The 22,864-nt window shown below is 34.2% G+C and overlaps 1 protein-coding gene across 8 annotated transcripts in view; it reads right to left on the bottom strand.

Annotated features, from left to right (window-relative positions):
- Positions 1 to 22,864, bottom strand: part of PCDH11X (protocadherin 11 X-linked) — a gene marked incomplete at both ends in the record, with an annotated part of 677,500 nt that overhangs the window by 306,306 nt on the left and 348,330 nt on the right. For 3 of the 8 annotated variants that reach the window (XM_082610668.1, XM_082610673.1, XM_082610671.1), the window contains one exon: positions 12,441 to 12,470. The exons of 4 other annotated variants lie outside the window; for them this stretch is intronic. In XM_082610668.1, the coding sequence (XP_082466794.1) occupies positions 12,441 to 12,470 (30 nt within the window). Of the gene's footprint in view, positions 1 to 12,440; positions 12,486 to 22,864 lie in introns of all 8 variants that reach the window. One more of the 8 variants, XM_082610670.1, reaches the window with a different exon arrangement.

Below are 22,864 nucleotides of genomic sequence, written 5' to 3'. Positions count from 1 at the left end.
TATTAACCAGGGATTGAATAAACCTATTGAAAGCACAAGCTGCCTTTTTGGAAGGTTTTATATCGTTACAATCACACATGCATATATTCAGTAGGGTTGATTAACCTCATTGGCAAATATGTTACTGGTCATTACTTGCCTTTTCTGTGGGTACTGGTCCTATATTGGCATACAAACTATATTTTACATCAATAAAATTAGGACACAATTTTAATAACATTCATGAAAAGACCGATCAATCCAATTTTTTTCCTCAACGAAACTTAGGATTTTATATAAAGGATTTGCCACAGAAACAAATAAAATTTGCTAAATCTAAAATAAAGGCAGTAAGAATTGAATAAAGTAGCTCTCAAAGTTGGCTATGTATTTGAAACATGTAGGGAGCTTAAGAAACTACCAATGCCTGGGTCCCACCCCAGAGATGTTGATGTAATTGCTTGGAATGCAAAATGGACACTGCCAGTTTTCAAAAGTCCCTACGTGATTCTAACACGCAGTCAGAGTAGAGAAGCACTAGAAAAACTCCCTCCCTACTCAAGAATCACTGTGCAGTGAGCCACATTAGCTGACTGAAAATCATAAGGACATTGGGAGAAGCAAATGGACTAATTGAGCATTTGCTATCTACTTGTTTCACAAAGCCCAACAAAAGCCAAAAACCTTACCCACTAGCAACTTCTGTTTACCAAGGTTCAATGCATTGGTTTCTGCCATGAAGTGTGATTTTTTTTTTCCTGCTGCAGGTGGCTTCGTTGCTCATTCTTGTAATGGGATTTCCTGTTTTGCAATACTCACTGCAATTTTTATGGCTAATCCAAAGCATAATGTTTTAAATCAATTTAACACCCAGACAACTTTACATAGGCTTTACAGAAATGGTACCTTCTCATCAATAAAAATGATACACAGCCTGTTCCGGAGTTACACGGCAAACAATTCCCAGCAATCACCTTTATTACAGAATATGAAACAGATCTCAGAGACAGTTCTTTAATGCTAGAGATTTACAGCACTGCATTCACAATTGCTTACTATGGAAAAGACTGAAGGTCAGTATTTGAGATTTGCTCCACTACACATCTTGCTTTCAAGAAAATAAAGAGTATAATCTGTCATGTTAGTAGAGAGATACACTGAAGCATTATGCACTTCAAGAGAAAACCCAACTCTTAAATCAATGTTTAAAGTATATTTGGATAACATTAGCTCTCATTCATAAATAATAATACAAGCTGTTAAAGGGTATCTGATAAATACTGTAGGCCAAGAGGAAGCAAATATAATGGGGAGGGGTAAGAAATTTAAACAGAATAAAAATACACTGGCATATGTATCTGATATAAGCTAAAAAGAGACCAAAATATAGGTGCTCAAAAACATAAACAAGAAGCCATTATATTTTAAAGAAAGGTTAGTGAATTTATGGAAGCTCTTACCTCTAAATGAGTAAGCCTGATGGAAAACCTAAGTACAAGTGAGTGGAATTTATTTTTATTCAAGAAAAATATTCTAAATAGGTTATTATAGTAAACTAAGCTTGTTATATAAGGTTGAATTTTTGGTTTACATATCTATTTTCCTTATTATACAAGGGGATCCTTGAGGTCAAACAAACTATCTCATTCCTTTAGATATTTTCATTACCAAGTACAGAGTCTGATACATAGGAGGCATTCCATATATGTTTGTTAAACAGAGGACAAACTTTCATTAAATATTTACTAGGTTTCAAATAGTGTGTTAGGCATAGACTAAAGGAACTTATAAGACATCTTGAATTATTAATTCTTTATATCTCAACATTAGACTATAAAAATTTATGCTTTAGTGTCTCTAAGGCATAAAAGTTAATCCTATAAACTTCTTTTAAGCAATTAAGAAATAACTCAACGAAATGAGGAAGACTAGTTTCACAGGGATCCTCAATAAATGGGCTAGGAAATTGACTAACATATTCATAATTTTTTGGTAAAATAACAACTGATGATTAATTCTCAGAGGCTTCCCTGTGAGTCCCCTCGGAGTTAAGTAAGATACTTGCCTACTTTAAAAATTAAATGCATGAGGGGCAAATATGTGAGAAGTAAAGGAATACGAGGAAGTATGCAAAAGATAATGTATCTAACCTAATCAACATAAGATATGAGACTTTAAAATCTCAATTCTTATTTATAAATGTCTCAATATCTGATTCAGCAACCATTGCTAACTCTACTGAAGAAATGTGTGTTCAGAAGAAAACTTCTTAATCTTCCAATATAAATGTTGCTTGGTAAAAAAAGAGGTGACTCTAAGTCACTATTACCGAGGACTTATACTGCACTCTTATATCCAGATATTTTGTCATAGAAAAAGACAAAATATTTGAATCAGTACTCTCATGCATTGTCAAACTTCGTCCACCTCCATGGGTCTAATCTACTTATACCATTCATCATTACTGTGTGCTTGTTCTAGTCCTCAAACCATACTGCCTAAGGGACATAACACATACAATAAATATTTAAGATAAGATAATAAAGGAATTTTAGATGATTGAAAGACTCAATGAAAAGTCTACATATCTTATTATTATAAAGTTTACAAAATTATGAATATTAGAAAACTATGAAAAATTGGCATCATTGCAAAAGAACATGGTATAACACATGTGAAGATGACATATATTCAGTAGAAACTGCAGAAGAATCTATCCCCTGCTGGTGGCAAGAAAGCAATAGATCATAGAATAACTAAACCTCAGCTCAGCCACGGAGAAAAGCATATGATTTAATGAAATAAACATGATTTGTCTAGTAGTCCAAAAGAGAGTGGTCAGCCATTATCTCTATAGCAATGATATTGACAAACATTATTAATTAGAAAACATTACCCAATAAATTGCCTAAGAAAGTTTCCTCTCTGAGTTACTTTCAGAAATCAAAAGATATGAATTAAGAAGGTGATACACCTGAAACAAACACAATATCGTATACTTCAATTAAAAGAATAAATAAATAAATAAATAGGAAAGTAAAGTAAAAAACAAAAACAAACAAAAAAAACCACTTAAACTTTAATTACATGAATTATATATCCAATAAAGCTGTTAAACCAAAGGAAGGTAAAAGCAAAATTAATCTTTTTTATCCTAAAATAGAGGAATTTTACATTTCAAAGGTGTCATGAATTCAGCAGTGAGGACAGCTATGTCACTGTTTCTGATATGAAAATCTAAGTTTAGAATAGAATTATAATTGTTTCAGTTGTTTGGTTGAGATCAGAGGTAGAAATCCTAATCTGAGCTCTATAGTTTGGAGTATCAATTTCAATGTATCAGTTGTTGAGATAGTCATAGACAGTAGCAGACAAGGCTTCTAAATTATGTACTGACTCAGATGGCATTGAATGAACAGAAGCAAGGACTTTTAACAGTTGCTAGAAAAAAAAGGAATGGAAAACTGCCCAATCTGTGAAAATGGAAAGAGTACATATGCGAAAGGCTGAATCTGTAACTACACCTAACACTATTGTAAAGCTAACGACCTGGGAATAGTGTATTTAATACACATAACAGTGCTATTCAGATAAACCTTGAAATTGCTTTCTTCTTTTCTACTGCTTTGAATAAAATATATTTTGAAACCTTTTATAACCTTGACTTATTTTACTTAATATATCACTGTCTATTGTTTCCCATACATTCAGAAAAGGGCATACAGCTGAAATGAATATATATGATTTTATTTCAGACCGTCCTCAATACTATGCCACACAGAGTGAAAACATCTGCTTCTCAGAGATATAATGGGTGAATTTTGATGCTGCAAGGTGAGACAATGGTAGGTAGGAAGGCTTAGAACATTTTGAAGGGAGGTTTAGAGTTTTTCAGTAAGAGATGAGAAAAGGACGCAATGTGATCATATAGCCACACCCCGTCCACTTTTTTGGCATAGGAGCAAAGAAAAATAACATTGTAAAAGAAATAAAGAGTCCAAATTGGACAGTTCAGTCACCTGGGACCTTACAGAAAAATACTTGAAAAAAATTTCAGAGCATCAGAGTTTTACAAAGAAGACACCTCTCAGCATTGATTTTCCCAAGATACTTCTATGCACACTAAAGAACAGGATTACAACTGCCTGAATTAGGGCTAAGGAGTAGTTTACCATTTGTGCCACATATTTCTTTCTGTTTTACATGAAGTCAGAGGACCCTAAAAAGAAGATGTTTAAATCCCTGTATAATCAAGCATTTGCTACTATATTAGTAGAATACTTCACATTTTATTCTGGAAAATTTGAAATCAGCTTCCTTTGGATTAAGTCAGTTCTGTTAAACTCTTATCAAAATATGGAAATTTAAAATAAGACAAATACACTAAATGTCTATAAAAAGTGAAATATGATAGGTCCTAATGATGAGGTTCAGGGCAGGTCACCCCAAGATACACTACTTCAGTGTATTGATTATTTGGAATTAAAGTAACTTAAGAAATAGCAAGTGCAAGAAGAACATTCAGACCCTCCTTTGCCCCGCTAAAAACAGGAAATAAATCTCCAATGTGAAAGGTATCCTCCCTGTACAAGGAGAAAGTTAGAGATCCTCATCACCAAAGACAGGGAATTCAGGGCCGAGAAAGTTGTATACAAAAACCTTGTTACTTCTTTACTAATTTTACTACCCTAAGCCCAAATCCCTTTGTCTTGTCAATTCTTTACAAATGTATTGTTTCTTTATCTAAAAGATATAAAAGTTGCCGGCTTTGGTTACTTCTTTGAGCATCATATTTTTATGAGCTCTCATATGTACAAACTTAAATTTGTTTTTCTCCTGTTAATCTATCTTATGTCAATTTAATTAATAGACCAGCCAGAGAACCTAGAAGGGAAAAAGGGAAAAGTTTTCCTCTCTACACTAGGAATTGAAAGAATACAGAAGAAATATGTACTTGATTAACATGAACTCACAATCCAGTTGTGAACATTATATTTATGGGTAGAAATGGATGGACAGATCACAGAAGGCTTTATGGAAGAAAGGTTTCCAGAAATACTGGGAGAGGAGCAGTATTTAAAATGTCAAATGTAACAGAAATTCTGGAGCTAGTAAGCAGAAAGTCTTGGACAAATGATGAAAGGGTTATATTTTAATTGGAAGTAAAAATAACAAATTATAGCAGGGAATATGTAGTGAGAAAATGCAGCTAATAGAGAGATGATTCCCTCAATTTAGTAGTGAATTACAGCAATGGCTGAAGAGGATATAGTCTACTTGGGGGGTGGTTATTTCATATTTATTTTCCCTGACAAGTGACATTTATGTATATTTAAAGGAAAAATGGAAGTGGCATCTATAAAGAGACTAAAAAGCTAGATATTTCAATAACTGAAAGGGAAAAAATGAGATACTAGAAAGGAACTCAGAAATATATTGGGGTTACAAAGGTGGTCTCTATCTTAGGATAGTAGGACCTAAAGTCATTTGTTGGTAATTCAGGATTGGAAATTGTAAAAGGAATTTGAAGATGGTTTAATAGGTTTGGGATAGTCATTCAAGGCCCAGGATAGAAAGTTAATGGAAAGGAGCATAAAAAGACTTCTGAACAATACCTAGACCCACAGCGGAAGTTTAATACTATGAATGTGTAGTAAGCTAGATTTTGAGTACAATTTTGTAATTTCTTTTTCTTTTTTTTTTTTTTTTTTTTTTTGCCAAAAAGTGTTCAGTGACCTGTGGAGAATACAATCTGTGAGGGGACTACAGTTGGAAATTGGCACCATAAACAGAGTGAGAAGCCAAGAATGAAAAGCCAAGGATAGTAATGATGAGATGGGGAGAGAAATGTAACCAGGAGGGAATTTCATAAAGTGGGATGAGCAATTACAGGACCTAATGAAGGGAAAGTTCAAGTTCATAAGATAGGATAACCCAAGGCGGATAATAAAGTTACGGTCTTAAAAAGAGAAGACAATGTTCAAAATCATGGAGTCCTTGTAATCACATGAAAATAACATCCAGGGAATACACATACGTACATGTTAGGGCCATAGAATCAACAAACCAAGCAACAAATATCAACAAAATCCAAAACAGATCAACAAAAACAAACATGTAAGACAAAACAGATATCTATTTGTGGTGATAACTACATTAACAGTTTTAACATTGAATGTCAGTGCAAGCAGACGTCTTGAATAAGCATAGAAGGAGAATCCAAAGATCAAACCAGAGATGTCCTTTAAAATTTGTCACTTTTTTTTTGCCACTAACTAAATTTTCAGTCACTACACATTGAGTTAAATAATCTATTCCAAAGCAAAATAAGAAGCTGTTAAGACACTACCAAAGGACTCAGTATACCTGCAGTACAATGTCCCTGGAAGATCACATCTAAGGAACATATGTAGGAAAAATGTAAATAGGTTTGCTTGTAGTTGGTAATGCTAAATTAGAGCTCTTATGTGATTTAACTTTCTCATAGCATTACTAATATTCAATTGAATGCCTGATAAGGAAAACTGGTTAGTATAGAAGAAATAACATTCACAATTACTGTAGATTTAGCTTCATGCATTTGTTAGATTATCATGCTGCAAAAAGTATGTATGAAAATAATCCTTCATTAAAGCCAAGGCTTGTGGATACATCTCTTCAGGAACGTAACCTTAGAATTAGTTTCATTTAGAGAAAACCTTTCAAAAATATCTCAACATGCCGTGCCATATTCAAACTTCTAAATTATACAGTTTGGACAATTTATGCTGAAGAAACTTCCCAAAGTTTCTGGATTGTTGAATAGGATAAGGGAAGAAGTAGCTTGGAGACACCAGTAAAATGTTACTTTAACATATGTTCCTTTGAACATTCTCATTGCCTCCCTCTTCTTCATGTAGCCTTGGAGCAAATGGTTACACAAATGACAGGAGTCTGGAAGAAGAGAGGCCAATAACAGGCAATGACTTTTATTTGTTTTTTTTCCTATAGTTATTCTTTCTGCTACCAACTAGCCTAGTCTGAAAGAAGCCACTTTGTAAATTCACCTCAGGCAAATATAAAGAAATAAGAAATATACTCTTTTGAGAATCTCAGTCAGTTCTGTTTCTGCCAACTTCAGTTTAGCACTTTGGTGAGGATACTCTTTAACAAGCATAGCCATTTGTGCAAACCCTGAGGGCAATTTAAACTCAGGCTTAGCCAAAGGGGAGGGATTTTTTAAAAAAATCTACGTGGAAATATTTAGGTTAGAACTAACTTAGGGAATCAGTTTGTGTTTAAGCAAGAAATGTTTGTTTTATATTAACCAGGTTCAAAACTTGTACTTATCTATTTAGTTGAAAATAAACATTGTTATCATTAATCTATTCAATCACAGGTGGCTATGTGTTGAAATGTATTTTCCCCTTAATTAACTCTTAGCCATTCCATACTAAAGAGTGAATGAACTATGGAGTATGATATTTGCTTTTATTCTGCTCTTTGAATGCCACTAGCTTCCCTGTGAAATGTAATCTTTTAAAAGAGAGGTAGAAAAACATGTCTATCTATCTCTGTACCTTAAACCTCTGATTTGGAATCTAAAACTAGTCTTGTTTGGTGAGGTATCTGAAGTAATTTAAATGTAAATAGCTGAGGAAGTCATTGAGAAATTATAGGTCCTTTGAAGTTTGAGACTCTAGGTCCTTTGATGTTTGAGACTTTAGGACAATAAATCATTCATTTAGATACTTCATTCTTAGCTAAGTTAATATGTGGCCCTATTTTTTTACAAATGCAGGAAGCTTATATTTTTCACTTACTCTGAATTAAACTGAATGTAAAAGTAATATTTTATAATTTATACTAAAAATACCTAAATAGGTGAGGTTCAAGAGTTCAAGATTAATTCAACTTTTTATGGAGACAATTGCAGTAAATCCAAAGTTAATGAATATTCTGACACTTAATATATTTAAGGTTTATAGCTTCTTGAATTTAATATTCCAAATACCCTTTAAATTCATAAACGCAATGAACCAAAAATAAAGGGCGTCAGAGGACAGACCTAATCTCCATGGTATATGTTAACCATATTATATCAGGCTAGGTATAGAATGCATATAGACTAGTGAAAAGGGCTTGATAATAGGTCTGTAGCATCATCAGAGTTGAGAGAAGTAAATTTTTTAAAAAAATATTATTCTTCCTGAAGCATCTTAAAACATTAAATATAGTCTGGGTAATTACTAAAATACAATAAAACAATTATTTTGATATAAAAGAAGTATTTGTTTTATGATTCAAGTTTTTCTCTTTTATATATTTTTTAAAGTTATTCTGGATAGATTGCCTGGGTTCAACTCATGGCTTTTCTACTGGTGAGCTCTGTAATCTTAGACAAGCACTTAAGCTCTCTGTACCATGGTTTTCTCAATTGTAAAAGAGTTCATAGGATTAAACTATGAGTTTATAGGACTAAATATGTAGTAGGTATAGACATATAGATATAGATATAGATGTAGATGTAGATATAGATATAGAAGTATACATATATACATATATGCACTTATATGTATACACACACACACACACAGTGCTTGGAACAGAGTAAGCACAATATTAGTAAGTTAATTTTACTGTGTTTACTTTGGTATAGAATGGTAGTGGGAAAAAATGACCAAGTGCTCACAGCTGTCCCTTTCTTATACTCTGCTTTTGAGACCGGAGAGAAGTGAGCAGGGCACAACAATTAAAAGAATGACACAGCTGTTGAGAAAAACAGGATACTACAAAAACTGGTTAGAGCCTACTAGGTCCAAGACGGTGGAAGATTCAACTTCCAGTAGACCTTGAGAGTCATTATACCCTCATTGTTATATATTAACATCTAAATGACACACCCACAGGCATGACAGTTCAGAGGCCGAAAATAAAAGACCAAAAGTTGGTGGTGCCCCAACTCCTGGAAATCTCTGCCCCTTTCCCCAAATAGTTGGAATAATCCTCCCACTTGTTAGACTATGAAATCACCTAGCCTATAATAACTAACAACCCATACCCCAGGGCCCTCTTGCCTTCTGAGATGGTTCAAATTCTATCTATGGAGTGTGTATCTCCCTGAATAAATCGGCCTTCACTCTACTTTGACTTGCTATTGAATTCTTTCCTGCATGAAGCCAAAGACCTTCGCTTGGGAACCCACCCCAGGGACTTGCCTGAAACCTGGGATATGACCATTCTTTGGCTCCCTCCTTTTCTTACAACACTTTGTCTTGACCAAACTTTAGTCAGGAATCTCTCCTTCCTACAGGCTCCTGAGCTCTGCTTGCCACCAAGTAATGAGCAAGCACTAAAAATGTGGAACGCATCCCCTTTATCAGGGTCTCTTGGGAATCAGCTGACCACAGCAAGACACTTTTCCTGGTGGACCCCACTGGCCACTTATCTGGCTTGTCCAGTTTCTTCTTAAAAGTTTCCGCTTATCTCTGCTTACCCCTTTTTACCTTAAAAAAAAAGAAACAACTTTTTTCTGTTAGATTTTAAGGCCTTGCAGATTACTGAGGTCAGAGCCTTCTCTCTATTCTGAATAAAATCTCTAAGTCCAGATTTGCTTTTATTTGACACACACAAAAAGTATCCATCACTAAAAACCACACTTTCCATTGTTCCTTATATTGTGATTATATTACTGTTTTAATATTCACAATTGAAGTGGTTTATGTTAAGGTTTAATGACTCAGGTGTTTTCTGAGTTCACCCCAGAGTGCTGTGTACAGTCTTAATTTTTTAAAACAAAAACAATTTTCTATTTATAGAATAACTATACTAGATAAAATCTGCCAATATTTCTGTTCTTCAAAATTCCAACTTTTAAATAACTGAGCAACAAGTCCTTTTTCTAAATTTACCAGAATGTTTGAGAATGTTAGAACACCTAAAATCTGTAGAGCTTCTCTCTCTCCCTCTCTCTCTCTCTCTCCCTCTCTCTTTCACTTTACATAGCTAGTGACATTTTATTCCCCTTGCTTCCCTCCTTTTAATTGGAGAAATCTTCTATAAATTTTTGCCTTCTCGGAGGAGTTAATTCTCAAAAAGTCATCACTCCAAGGTCACAGTGATAAGATGGTTCAGACAGGCATCTGAAAACTCTCAGAAAGGTATATTGAGTGAAAATTATCTAATGCTGTTATTTTACTTTATCTCTCAAACACTAATGAAAATTCATTTTGACATTGTAGTCAGGTTCCATTTTCAGGTAATTCTCACACTTGATAAAGCCATCCAGGGCTAGCAGAGTACTTCTGGCATAGTCTAGACCACTCTTTGGCAAGTTCTTTTTCAAAGACAAAATTTGGTCTCTCAAACTAGAAAAACACTCATATTTAACCTAGCGTATATTTATGACAACATTTTGGTTCCAAACCTCAAAACATGGTGAAGAAACCAAGGCATAAATTCTAGAAAACAAATGTCAGTGAACAGTTGAATAACCGTTTATTTTTAGTGGTGCTGCAGTTTAACCAATGAGGTAATTAAAATTTAACAATATGTGTGACATAGTTTATTTTTTAATGGTAGAAAACCATTTTTTTCTAGACAGCTAGACTGTTCATATATATGTGAGCAGAACTTAAAATTTTCACATTGAAGGAGGCCAAAATATACAATGTGAAAAATTCTCTTCAATAAATGGTGTTGGGAAAACTGGACAGCTACATGTAAAAGAATCAAACTGGGCTACTTTTTCACACCATATACAAAAATAAACTGAAAATGGATTAAAGGCTTAAATGTAAGACCTGAAACAATAAAAGTCCTAGAAGAAAACATTGGCAGCATGGTCTTTGACATAGGTCTTAGCAATATTTTGGGGGGTCTATTTCCTCAGGCAAGGGAAACAAAAGCAAAAATAAACAAATGGGACTACATCAAACTCAAAAGTTTTTGCATAACAAAGGAAACTGTCAACAAAACAAAAAAGGCAACCTACAGAATGGCAGAATATATTTGCAAATGATATAACTGATGAGGGGTTAATATCAAAAATACATAAAGAACTCATACAACTCAACGTCAAGAAAACAAACAACCTGATTAAAAAATGGACAGAGGAACAGAATAGACATTTTTTCGTAGAAGACATACAGATGGTCAAAAGACACATGAAAAGATGCTCAACATCACTAATCATCAGGAAACATCAAATCAAAACCACAATAAGATACCACCTCACACCTGTCAGAATGGCTATCATTAAGAGACAACATATAACGAGTGTTGGTGAGGATGTACAGAAAAGGGAACCCTTGTGCACTGTTGGTGGGAATGTAATTGGTACAGCCACTGTGGAAGACAGTATGGAGTTTCCTCACAAAATTAAAAATAGAACTGCTATATGATCCAGCACAAAAACACTAAAACACTATTTCAGAAAGATATATACATCCCAATGCTCATTGCACCATTATTTACAATAGCCAAGATACAGAAGCCAAATAAGAGTCCATCAAATATTATGAAATAATAATGGAATATTACTCAGCCATTAAAAAAAGAGGTCATGCCATTTGTGACAACATGGATGAATCAAGAGGGTATTTTGCTAAGTTAAATAAATCAGACAGAGAAAGACAACAACTGTATGATCTCATATGCAGAATCTAAAAAACAAAAACAGACTTCAGAGAACAAAAAGTTGGCTGGCAGAGGGGAGGAAAGTGGTTGAAAAAGGTGAAGGGGGTTAAGAGGTAGAAACCTCCAGTTTTAAAATTAATGTCACACGGATGTAATATACATCATAAAGGATATGGTCGATAATATTGTGATATAACTTTATAAGGTTACAGATGGTTACTAGTCTTATCATGGTGGTAATCATTTCATAATGTATGCAAATGTCAAATCACTATGTAATACACCTGAAACTAACATAATATTGTACATCAACTATATTTCAATTAGAAAATTTTTTTTGCATTGAAAGATGACATTCTAAAGCCCAGTTTCTCAGAGAACATCAATTTACTGATTAACCATGTTTAGTTTATGGTATTTTTCTCTGTGACCTTATCAGACATCATCATGCAGACATTCACTAACTTTTGCTGTCACTGTTAAATTGTGAATTGACACCAAAATGGTCCCTTTTATTGCTAAAATTTATCATAAAATAACTGTATTACCAGAATATTCACGAAGTGATGCTGTCAGCAGTATGTTGTTTTGGCACAGTGGGAAAATAAAGTCTTCATGAAAAATAAAATAAAATAAGACTTGAAAATTGCTTCCAGGACTGTGTAAGTGATACAAAATGTAGAGACAGCTCAGCTTGAAGCTCTTTTAAGGCAGAACTACAACATATGTCATCTTAAATACTTACAGTTTTAACTCCACTTAGTAGCTACTGTGGCTTCAGAAATGTAAGAAAAAATATCACAACATATTTTGAAATCAATTTTCTTTGAAATTTACAATCTTACCTTTCCTGCCTTTTTTCCATCGGATTTCCGCTGATTTACGATAAAGTGGAGGCAAAGGAAGCAAAGGAAAACAAAACAAAACAAAAACAAAAACAAAAATCAGCTCCAATTTGTTATTGCAAATACATTTTTTTTAAAAAACATGCCAAAGTTCCAAGTGCAATAATACACATTTTTGTTCTTCTAATGATGTTATTTTCATCTGTTGCACTCTTCAGTGGTTTCAGGAAAGGGATATAACATTGTAAATCTCATACAGCAATATATAGAGCCATATAAAAATCTTCAATGGTCATCAAAAAGTCATTAAATCCTTAGCTCACATAGGCATTGGCCAAGAAAAGACATATTTCCGATTAGATATTCCCTTATTTATTTTCCATCCATTTTTAAATGGATGAATCTTTATCTCAAGCATGAACACATTTCTTAAAAAAAAAACTAGTTTAATTGGAGATTCATGAATTAGGAGTAAACATAAATATCTATACAGCTTGGATACTCTCTCTAAATGTTAATTTTTGTGGGTCTTAAGAGCACCTTAATTCAATTCTGTTCAACTAAATAATTTTTGCAGCCATCCTGGTAAAGTCATTTTGTTCATTTTTATTTAGGACTTCTCTTTTCCCCCATTCAACCTCAGGAAATGGGGTAAATTGATTTTGAAAACTCCAGAAGCATTTAGGCCATTTGTCGCTTGGATTCATTCTCCTTTGTAGAGGATGAACACATCACATGATAAAAGGATCACATGTCTAACATTTCTAGCTAACGATGCTCCCAAAAGTCCTTTCTCCTCAAAATTTATCTCAGTTCCCTGTCATTGCTACAGTTGTGCAAAAGTTTCTCTGAGCATAAGAGAAAATTGGGGAGGAGATAGAGGTGAATTTGAAATAAGGGTATATACAAAGAGAGATACAATAAATGTAGTAAGAGGATGAATGATGTTGTTTAGTGGTTTGATATGATTTCAGATCTATTTGTTCATGACAAAAATTGTTTTGATCTAAGAATACTTATTTTTATAAGTAAATTGTTTCGATAAAAGTATTGAAGTTGTTGTGTCAGGATGTCATCATCAATATCTGCAGTTGCTGACAAGCACTCAGTAGTAGCTCAACTGCTGAGGGGCACCTCCAGGGTCTTATCAATAAGAACATATGAAGAAGCAACTATGGCAAGGGGACATTAGAGTGTAAATACCCAGAGTGTGCGAGGACCATCTGAGAGTGTTCGGTCTGGGCAAGGTGACTCTTTCCTGATCTAAATAGCTCTCTGAAGACTTTGGGGTATTGGCTCCTGCCTAGGAAGGTGGATCTCTGCTCAGCAGTAGTGAAAACAATGAAGCAGCCCCAGGGAAGGAGATTATCATGCTTGCCAGCCTCGGTGCCTTCATTTCCTAGCGATGTGCTCTACAACAAGAGACTTTCATCTTTGTGCTGGCAGCTGGACATCAGCTCTCAGTTGACTAAGCTCTCTCTCCCTAGAACCAGCTCATAGAAATGTTAGGGAGTCATTTACTGAAACCTTGACCAGGCATGATGATAACCTCTTGCCTGAGTTGTCTTGCAACAGGAGGTCTCGATGAAGAATGTGGTGCTGCCACCAAATCTAACCAGGAGTATTCAGGAGAGGCCAAAGGAGGGAGGACATGCCAACCCATAGTATGTCTTGTAAAACTAACCTGGAAGAATTTGGGAGGGGCTAAAAGAAGGAGGGAGGAGACGACATGTCCTGGCCACCTCCCAGAAACCCTCATGCTGGAATCCATCTTGGCTGAGAGATGTGAACGCCACCAGGGAGGACCCTGAGTCAGATCAAATATGGGCCAAGCAAGATGATTGTCCAGAGATAACCCAGAAACTAATCACATTACCATAAAACCTGAGACTGTAGGCCACATAGCAGAGCAGTTCTTCTGGGTTCCTTTACCCTGTTGCTCTCTGCCTGGGTGCCCATTTCCAATAAAGTATTTTGCTTTGTCAGCACATGTGTCTCCTTGGACAATTCATTTGCGAGTGTTAGACAAGAGCCCACTCTAGGCTCTGGAAGGGGTCCCTCTTCCTGCAACAGAAAGGTACACCACAACTAAATTTGCACTTTATTCCTTTCATTGTGCCCTTTGCCTGGAACAATAGTGTAATTAATCAATCATTGGTTTGGAGTATGTTATTTCTTTATTGGCTTATTAAGGGACATTATTTTGTATGCTATTGGCTTGTGAAATTATAATTCCCACAGTAGACCTGTGTTAAATAAAATATTGGCAAAGATAATCTCAGTCTCTGAGCATAATTTGCCTTGAAACAAAACAAAGGCTCTGTATTTTGTTATCCAATGACTTATTCTCAGACCAAAAAGGGTATAGTTTTTTTTTTCTGTCATTTTAATATAACTTGAGTTTCCAAAATTGACTTTTGAGGAAGGTATCAAGACATGGTCACAAATCTATCTAAGAAAATCAAAGTGTGTTTTTTTCTTTCCATTTTGGGTAGTTATTTTTAACCTAAGATATTCTTATTGTCCTTATGTGTTGATCAAATTCAGCCATCAGTGGCTCAGTGTTAGAATTCTATTGGTCTGTGAAGGCATAGCCTGAGGATAATGCTTTGAATAATCTCTTTCAAGAAAGTGTCCTTGGATTTTAATGTCTTTAAACAATTGGTATTTACATCTCTCTTTATTATGAATAATTCTTAAATAACAGGTTAAAAAATTTAACTTTCCAACAGAAATAATATCATGGACAAAAAACCCTCAACATTTTAACCATATTTAAGAATATAATATTAAAAAATCTTTCTTTATTTTATAGAACCACAATAGATCTTTTATAGAACCACAATAGATCTTTTTATATTCCCTCCATTGGAATTTACTGTCAAGAAAACATTAGATTTTAGTTAGATGTTTTACCACTTATTACTGAGCAATGCAAAATCCTTAGCAAGACAAGTGAAGATGTGAAAATATTAATTATATCTATCTTGGTAAATTAGTGAATTATTGAAAAAGTAATGACTTAATATTTAAGGCTAGTCAACATATTGAGAGCACCTCTTTATCAATGCAGTGAAAAAAGACAACTCCAGAATATGTGTTTATTTCCCTAAATTATATATTTTAATTAAGAGCATTGCCTATGCTGTGCTCCTTTTGCCCTTGTTTGAGAATTTCCATTGAGAAAGTTTAAAATAGGTCAAGTGGGAAATATTAAAATGATAGTCTTTGCATTTTCCACACCACACAGACAGAACACAATCTGTCACCATAAGTGGGCCCTATCTCATGACAACTAGACAAGCATTAGAATTAAAAGAAAGCACAGAAATATATTGGCAGGCATGTGAGTAAGTTGGCAAATTGATACCAGATTTGATGATAGAAACATTTTAAAAAAATCAATTCTGGAAGGGGAAAAAACATGCTGAAAAGCAATTTCTATTTTAATGGAGACATGGATTTTTATCCCCTTATTTTAAAAATGACCCCCAAGAGGACAAAATTATATCAACTAAATCACTCTCCAAACTAAATTATATATAGTAAGGTAGGGAGAAAAGTTCACCAGTCTGAATGTTATGGGCTCAGAATTTTCTATAGTATACATTAGTCATGTAGTTTTCATATGTTCTTATTAACCTCTAGGAGTGAATAAATTCTAACTCTTACTGCCAATAAATGAGCATTTCTCCTATTATATCTAATTTTCTAGATTGATAGAGCTGATTGACTCTAATGAAAAAGAGGGCCAAGATATAGCATACAAGAGAAGTAAAGTGTGTTAATATCAAGGGGATGATCCAACTAGGAGAGCACCCTCAAATTTTAGTCAGCTCTCTTCTGTATCATACAGCATTAGCACAGTAGAGTATGGTGGCAGAGAAGTCACCACAGTGAAGAGTTATTCAAGTATACACTGAGGCTGTAGCTGTATTGGTATAATTGGAAGAAATAAGATCAAATGATTTTGGTATTCCTCAATATCTATGTGCTTTTGTGTTTCAGCTTTGTTTGTTTTTGGCCTGGGCATTCAGAATGAACACAACAAGGACAAAGGGTGGGGTCAACAGAAGAAGAGGTCTCTAACCCAAAAGAATATTGCCTCTGTGCAGTCTCTGAAAAATCCTAACTCCTTCTTTTACCCATCTCCAAGTTTACTACTTCTCTTTTCCTTTTCTGACTTGTGTACAGTACAGCTGTTACCATCATTCTGCCTTCATGTATTGCTGCTGCTTACAGAGCAGCTGTCCTCTTGAACACAACCATTAGGAATTTCTGATCACTAAGACTAATGACAGAGTAAAGGGAACAAGACTAGAGTCAGAAGTCAAGGCAGCCACATCTCTAAACAAAGGTAACAGAAAGAGGAAGAAACTTATTAGAGGACAAAGACACCAGAGGTTATCCTAACTCACTACTCTGCCTGCTGATTAGGAAAGAAATAGAACAGAATGTGTACAGGAGACAATGCACTTGATAAGCACAGATTTATTTTAAAAGCTGATTACGATAATCACTCAATAAAGCATCAACCATCACTAAATTTCTTTTTTTAATTGAAGTATAGTTGATTTACAATGTTATTTTCTGGAAAACAGCAAAGTGATTCAGTCATACATACACATATATATATATATATTTTTTTTTTTTCAGATTCTTTTGCCTTACAGGTTACTATAAAATATTGAGTATAATTTCCTGTGCTATACAGTAGGTCCTTGTAGGTTATCTATTTTATATGTAGTAATGTGTATATGTTAATCCCAAACTCCTAATTTGTCCCCCCCACCTTTCTCCTTTGGTAACCATGTTTGTTTTCTATGTCTGTGGGCCTATTTCTGTTTTGTATGTAAGTTCATTTGTATCATTTATTTTTTAGATTCTACATATAAGCAATATCATATGATATTTGTCTTTCTCTGTCTGGCTTACTTTACTTAGTATGCTAATCTCTAGGTCCATTCAACCATCACTAAATTTTTGTCAGCTGGATCAGATGTGAGAGCAACTTGAGATGTCCAGTAGTGGTCAAGATTTAACAAAAAGCACTTTCAGTGACACCAGCAGTGTTGTGGAGGCACCTTTTCTGAATGGCATGGTCAAATGAAAATAGTTATGACTGTGTACACAGAGCAGATCCCGAATAAATATTTGTCTAACAGATGGAATAAAACTGGGGAAGAAGGTTTTTTATCGCTGTGTGTGCATGTGTGTTTATAAAAAAATAAAAGCCTATGGAGTCAGGTTTCTAATACTATACCATGTGGAATATCCAACCCCTCCCCCTAATATATGCTTTAAATATATCAGAACTTGAAGTGTAATTTTTACTTGGCTTAAATCTCCAGATCACAGCCTAGTTTATTTTTTTAGTAGGCTGGTACATGTGACATTGTATTTCAGAACTTTATTCAGTTAGCAACTTAGAGTGTTGTTGGCTATAAAGGAAAGATACTGGTGAATCTAATAATAGTAAGCCTAAATGTCCTTCTCAACATGTTTGTTTACTATCTATTTCCTTTCTAAAATGTAAATCACCATTTCAAAAGAACACATTTAAGGGAATGTATCTATGGATTTTTATTGTCTTATTCTCTTTTTTCTAAATTTGAGACTGGTATAAAAATTGTATACATAGTTGAAATACATCAGTAAAGAGAATATGAAATTTGAAATCAGAAGATTCAGGTTTCAGTCCTGGGTTCACAAGTAGCTATGTGAACTTATTCAAGCAAAACTTTAGAAGGCTATGTCTTCCTCCTACACTGAATCCAAGGCATTAGCTACATTTAATGATGATGAAGGTGATGATTGTGACAATAACAGGAATACTGTTACTACAACTATCACTGCCACTACTATCATCACCTTTCATTTACTGAGTATGAAGCATTTTAGTAAATGCTTTACAAATATCATCTCACTTAATTGTATAGTGACACTTTGATGTGAGAAAATTATCATTTCCATTTTACAAAGAGGAAAATGTGGATCAAAGAGATGAAGAAATTTACTTAATCACTCTACTTGTAAGGTGTAGAGCTGAGGTTTCAATCCAGATCTTCTGGATTCTAAAGTTCTAGAATGTAAGCTCCATAGCAGCAGGCATTTTGTCATTTTGGAGTTTGGAATTCTGCTATAGTCTCAATGCCTAAAAAAGTGCCTGGTACTAAGGAGACCTACAATAAATATTTATAGACTGAATCAAATAACAAGATATTCCTCTATTATTTAATTACATAGATAATTAGAGCTAGATTGTAATAATTGATTATGAATCTTACTGAAAAGCACAAATTTTGGAGCTATATTGAATGGATTCAACTCTTGTCTCTAACGCTTATTACCTATGTGACCCCAGGCATGTTTCTTCTTGTCATTTTGCCTTAGTTTCATCATCTGTAGAATAGAGAAATATGAGTTCCTACTCCAGAGTATTTGTTACAAGGGTTAAATCAGTAAACTAGGGACATCAAACAGTAGTTGGCACTTTGAATAGTGTATATATGTTAGCTCTTATTACTGGTGGTTTATGTTAACATCTTTATTGATATACCTTACATGCCATAGAATTAATCCATTTAAAGTATAAATTCAATGTTTTTTGTATATTCACAGGTGTCTGTAATCATCACCATATTCAATTTTATAACACTTTCATCACCTCAAAAAGAAACCCTATAACACAACATTGTAAATCAACTATACCCCAATAAATTTTTTTAAACACATAAAACAAAACAACAAAAAAGAAACCCCATACTCTTTAACTATCACCCCCTAACCTCTCACTTCTCCCAAGCTTCAGACAACCACTAACCTACTTTCTGTTTTTTTTTTTATTGTATATTTCTCTGTTCTGGACTTATGAATAAAATCATATAATATGTGGTCTTTAGTGGCTGGCTTCTTTCACTTATAATAATGTTTTCAAGGTTCAACCATGTTGCATCATCTTTCAGTAAGTCATTCCTTTTTTATGTCCAAATAATATTTCATTGTATAGATATACCACATTTTGTTTAAACATTCATCAGTTGATGGGGATTTGGGTTATTTACACCTTTTGGGTGTTATGAATAATGTTAATATAAACATCATACAGAAGTTTTTGCATGGACATGTGTTTTCTTTTCTCTTGGGTATATACCTATGAGTGGAATGGCTGGGTCATAAGGTGACATTATGTTAAATCTTCTGAGGAAATGCCAGACTGTTTTCCAAAGCAGCTGCACAATTTTACACTCCCATCAGTAGTGGTCAAGGGTTCCAATTTCTCCACATCCTTGCCACCAAGGTAATTTATTTTTAACTTTAGAATTAAAGACTGTCTAAATATTAGAATTAAATATTAGAATACTTAGAATTAAATTCCTATCTAAATATTTTTAAACTGTACACTGCCATCCAAAATTAATTTAATTAGATCAATAAAACTATGTAGCATGAACAATTCTACTATGTGAGCTTAATGTGCTATTCCCTGTTACTAAGATACCATTGAACAGATTGCCAAACCCATCCATTGAGAGGGTTGAAAAGTTATCTATTTCTTGATATGAATTTACATATAGTTTGAAATATATTAAGGAAATTCCCTCTGCTAAAGTGAATGAAACTTTTAAAAATGTTTGTCAAATTATTTATTCAAGTCCACCTACCTTATATTATATCACTGTTAAAAGTCTGATAAAACTGTTGGAAGAACACATAGGATATCATGGGACAATGACATTGCATTTGCTGAATATGGGGGAAATGGATTGAGAGTACCGATTAAATCCAGTTGAAATGATTTTTTCATGGGTGCTGAATCTTGGATTTGGAACATGCAGAGATTATATAGAGTACCAGAATGAGAGTCAAACTAAGGGGGGAAAAATAATGTTTTATTCAAGATTGATACTAGAATTGATCTAACAAAGCTAAACAAGAGTAAAATATTCTCAGAGTGACATAGAAGCGGAATATTATGGATGATACCAAATTCACAGTTTCTTATGAGAAAGCAGGGTTAAGTCAGAATACTATTACACTTGTTCTCACATAATCTTTCTGGTTTATTCAAAACCCTACTCTTGCCCTGAAACATTCTTATACTGTGACAATAACAAAAACAATGTGACAGACACGTCTGCTTTCTTAAAATATTGCATGTCAGTCAAAACAGTGTTTCATTTTTAATTGTTTGAATTTGCATAAAGATACCTCTGTTTGCTGCTAAAGACATATGCAATATCACTTTAAATTACAGATCATCTTAACGCGTCATTCTTGTGAAATGCAAAACTGAGATTGTTGCATTGCATCTATTGAAGCTTGTAGATGTTTACAAAATGAACATCAAATAATAAAGTGATTATGAGAATAAACATCACAATACAAATGATCTTTCTTATTTGCTAAAAGGAAATCATTGTTTTAATGTGAGTAGCTACCAGACTGCTTAATTCTTTGAATGCCTGGGTTTTATATTATATGAAAGCATGACTAACTAGATCTATGATAAGAAATAAAAATTTAAAAGTGACCTATGTGCCTGCCTTTATATCAAACTCTGAGATAACAAAAGGGTATTTTAAAACAGTATCATTAGTTCATTAGCATCAATTCAAGTGAACGTTAAATTCTCATATAGTGGTCTCACATAGGTACTAGTTAAGCATATGACTTCCTGATTGTGACTTGAAACTAAGATATAGTTGCATTCATTTTAATGTATCCTTCAGCTTTAGTTTTAATCTAATATTACCTAGCTTACAGCAGACTAAGTTATTATAATTGTCTGATATCCATTATCATTTCTTGCTTATTTCCTAGGTGGGAAAAATATTCTCTTCTGGGATCATCATATAGTTTTCTTGAGCTCTTAGCTGATTACTGGTATATTCTCCCCTATTTCAAACTCCTTTAGCAATTCCATACTGAATTTCCACTTTTAGTGCATTTTCTGCAGAATTTTCAACTTTATTTCAAATCATCTGAAAAAACTGAAACTCAAAGCCCTTCATTTTTTTCCCCAGTTGAATTCATTGTTTTTAGGTTTGTGAGATTTCATTAAGCTTGTCTTAATACTATCAACTCAAATGAAGCATAATAGCTTTAGTGGATAGAATAGTGTCCTCCAACAATTCATGTCCACTCCAAACTCAAAATTTGATCTTATTTGTAAAAAGGGTCTTTGTAGAGGTTAGTTAGTTAAGGATCTTGAGATGAAATCATCCTGGATTTAGGGATGTCCTGAATCCAAAGACTGGTGTCCTTGTAAGAAGAGGACACACAGAGAGAGAAAGAAAGCGGCCAAGTGATGGTGGGGCAGAGACTAGAGGGATGCAGCTACAAGCTAATGAATGCCAAATATTGCCAGGTGCCCACAGAAGCTGGAAGAAACAAGCAAGGATTCTTCCCTAGGGCTTTCAGAGGCACTGAGGACACCTTGATTTCAGAATTGTAGCCTGCAGAATTGTGGGAGAATAAATTTCTGTTGTTTTAACCAAATATTTTGGTAATTTGTTATGGCAGTACTAGTTAAAAATACAATTAGCAAAGGGGATATACTCCCATTTCAGGAAAACAATACACTAGGATAGAAAATAGGTTGTTCTGTTTTATGATTATCAAACCAAAAATGCATTGAAAGATTACTGAACACAAATCACTATATTTCATATAATACATAAGTTTTTGGAGGACTGGGATGATTATAAGTAAGCATATGGTACAAGAGAAATAGAATATACAGTTTTGAATAATGTGACATAGGTTCCAGTTCCAGATCACTCACTCATTTGTGAAACATTTAGCAGAAGCCTACTTTGTACTATGTACAAATTTTCTAAATTATAGAAAAATGAATGGGATAAGGCCCTTGCGCAAAAGGATCTCACAGTTTAATAGGGAAGCCAGAGGTAGAAATAGATAATTACAGTATTACATTTTAAGTGTTATAATGGGCAGATGAATAAAATACTATCATACCACAAGGGAGCAAAGAGCTGTGTGACCCTGAGCAAGTCCTTTGAGCTCTCTGAATCTGTTTATTGATATGTAAAATGGAGATAAAAATAACAATTCATAGCCCTCGTACCCTTTAGAGATTATTTTGAAGGTCAAATAAAATCCTCTTCCTCCCATCTCTCTTTTCTTCTTTCTTTTTCTCTCCCAACTATTTTGGACATCTACTATTTTTTTTTTTTTTCCGTATGTGAGCCTCTCACTGCTGTGGCCTCTCCCACTGCGGAGCACAGGCTCCGGACGCACAGGCTCAGTGGCCATGGCTCACGGACGGGCCCAGCCAGTCCGCGGGATGTGGGATCCTCCCGGACCGGGGCATGAACCTGCGTCCCCTGCATCGGCAGGTGGACTCTCAACCACTGCGCCACCAGGGAAGCCTGGACATCTACTATTTTTAAGAGTCCTAT

This window comes from Mesoplodon mirus (assembly GCF_964341445.2).
Source record: "Mesoplodon mirus genome assembly, chromosome: X".
Taxonomy (NCBI): Eukaryota; Metazoa; Chordata; class Mammalia; order Artiodactyla; family Ziphiidae; genus Mesoplodon; species Mesoplodon mirus.
The sequence above is the reverse complement of the archived record's forward strand: the minus strand, read 5'-3'. Positions and strand labels throughout refer to the sequence as shown.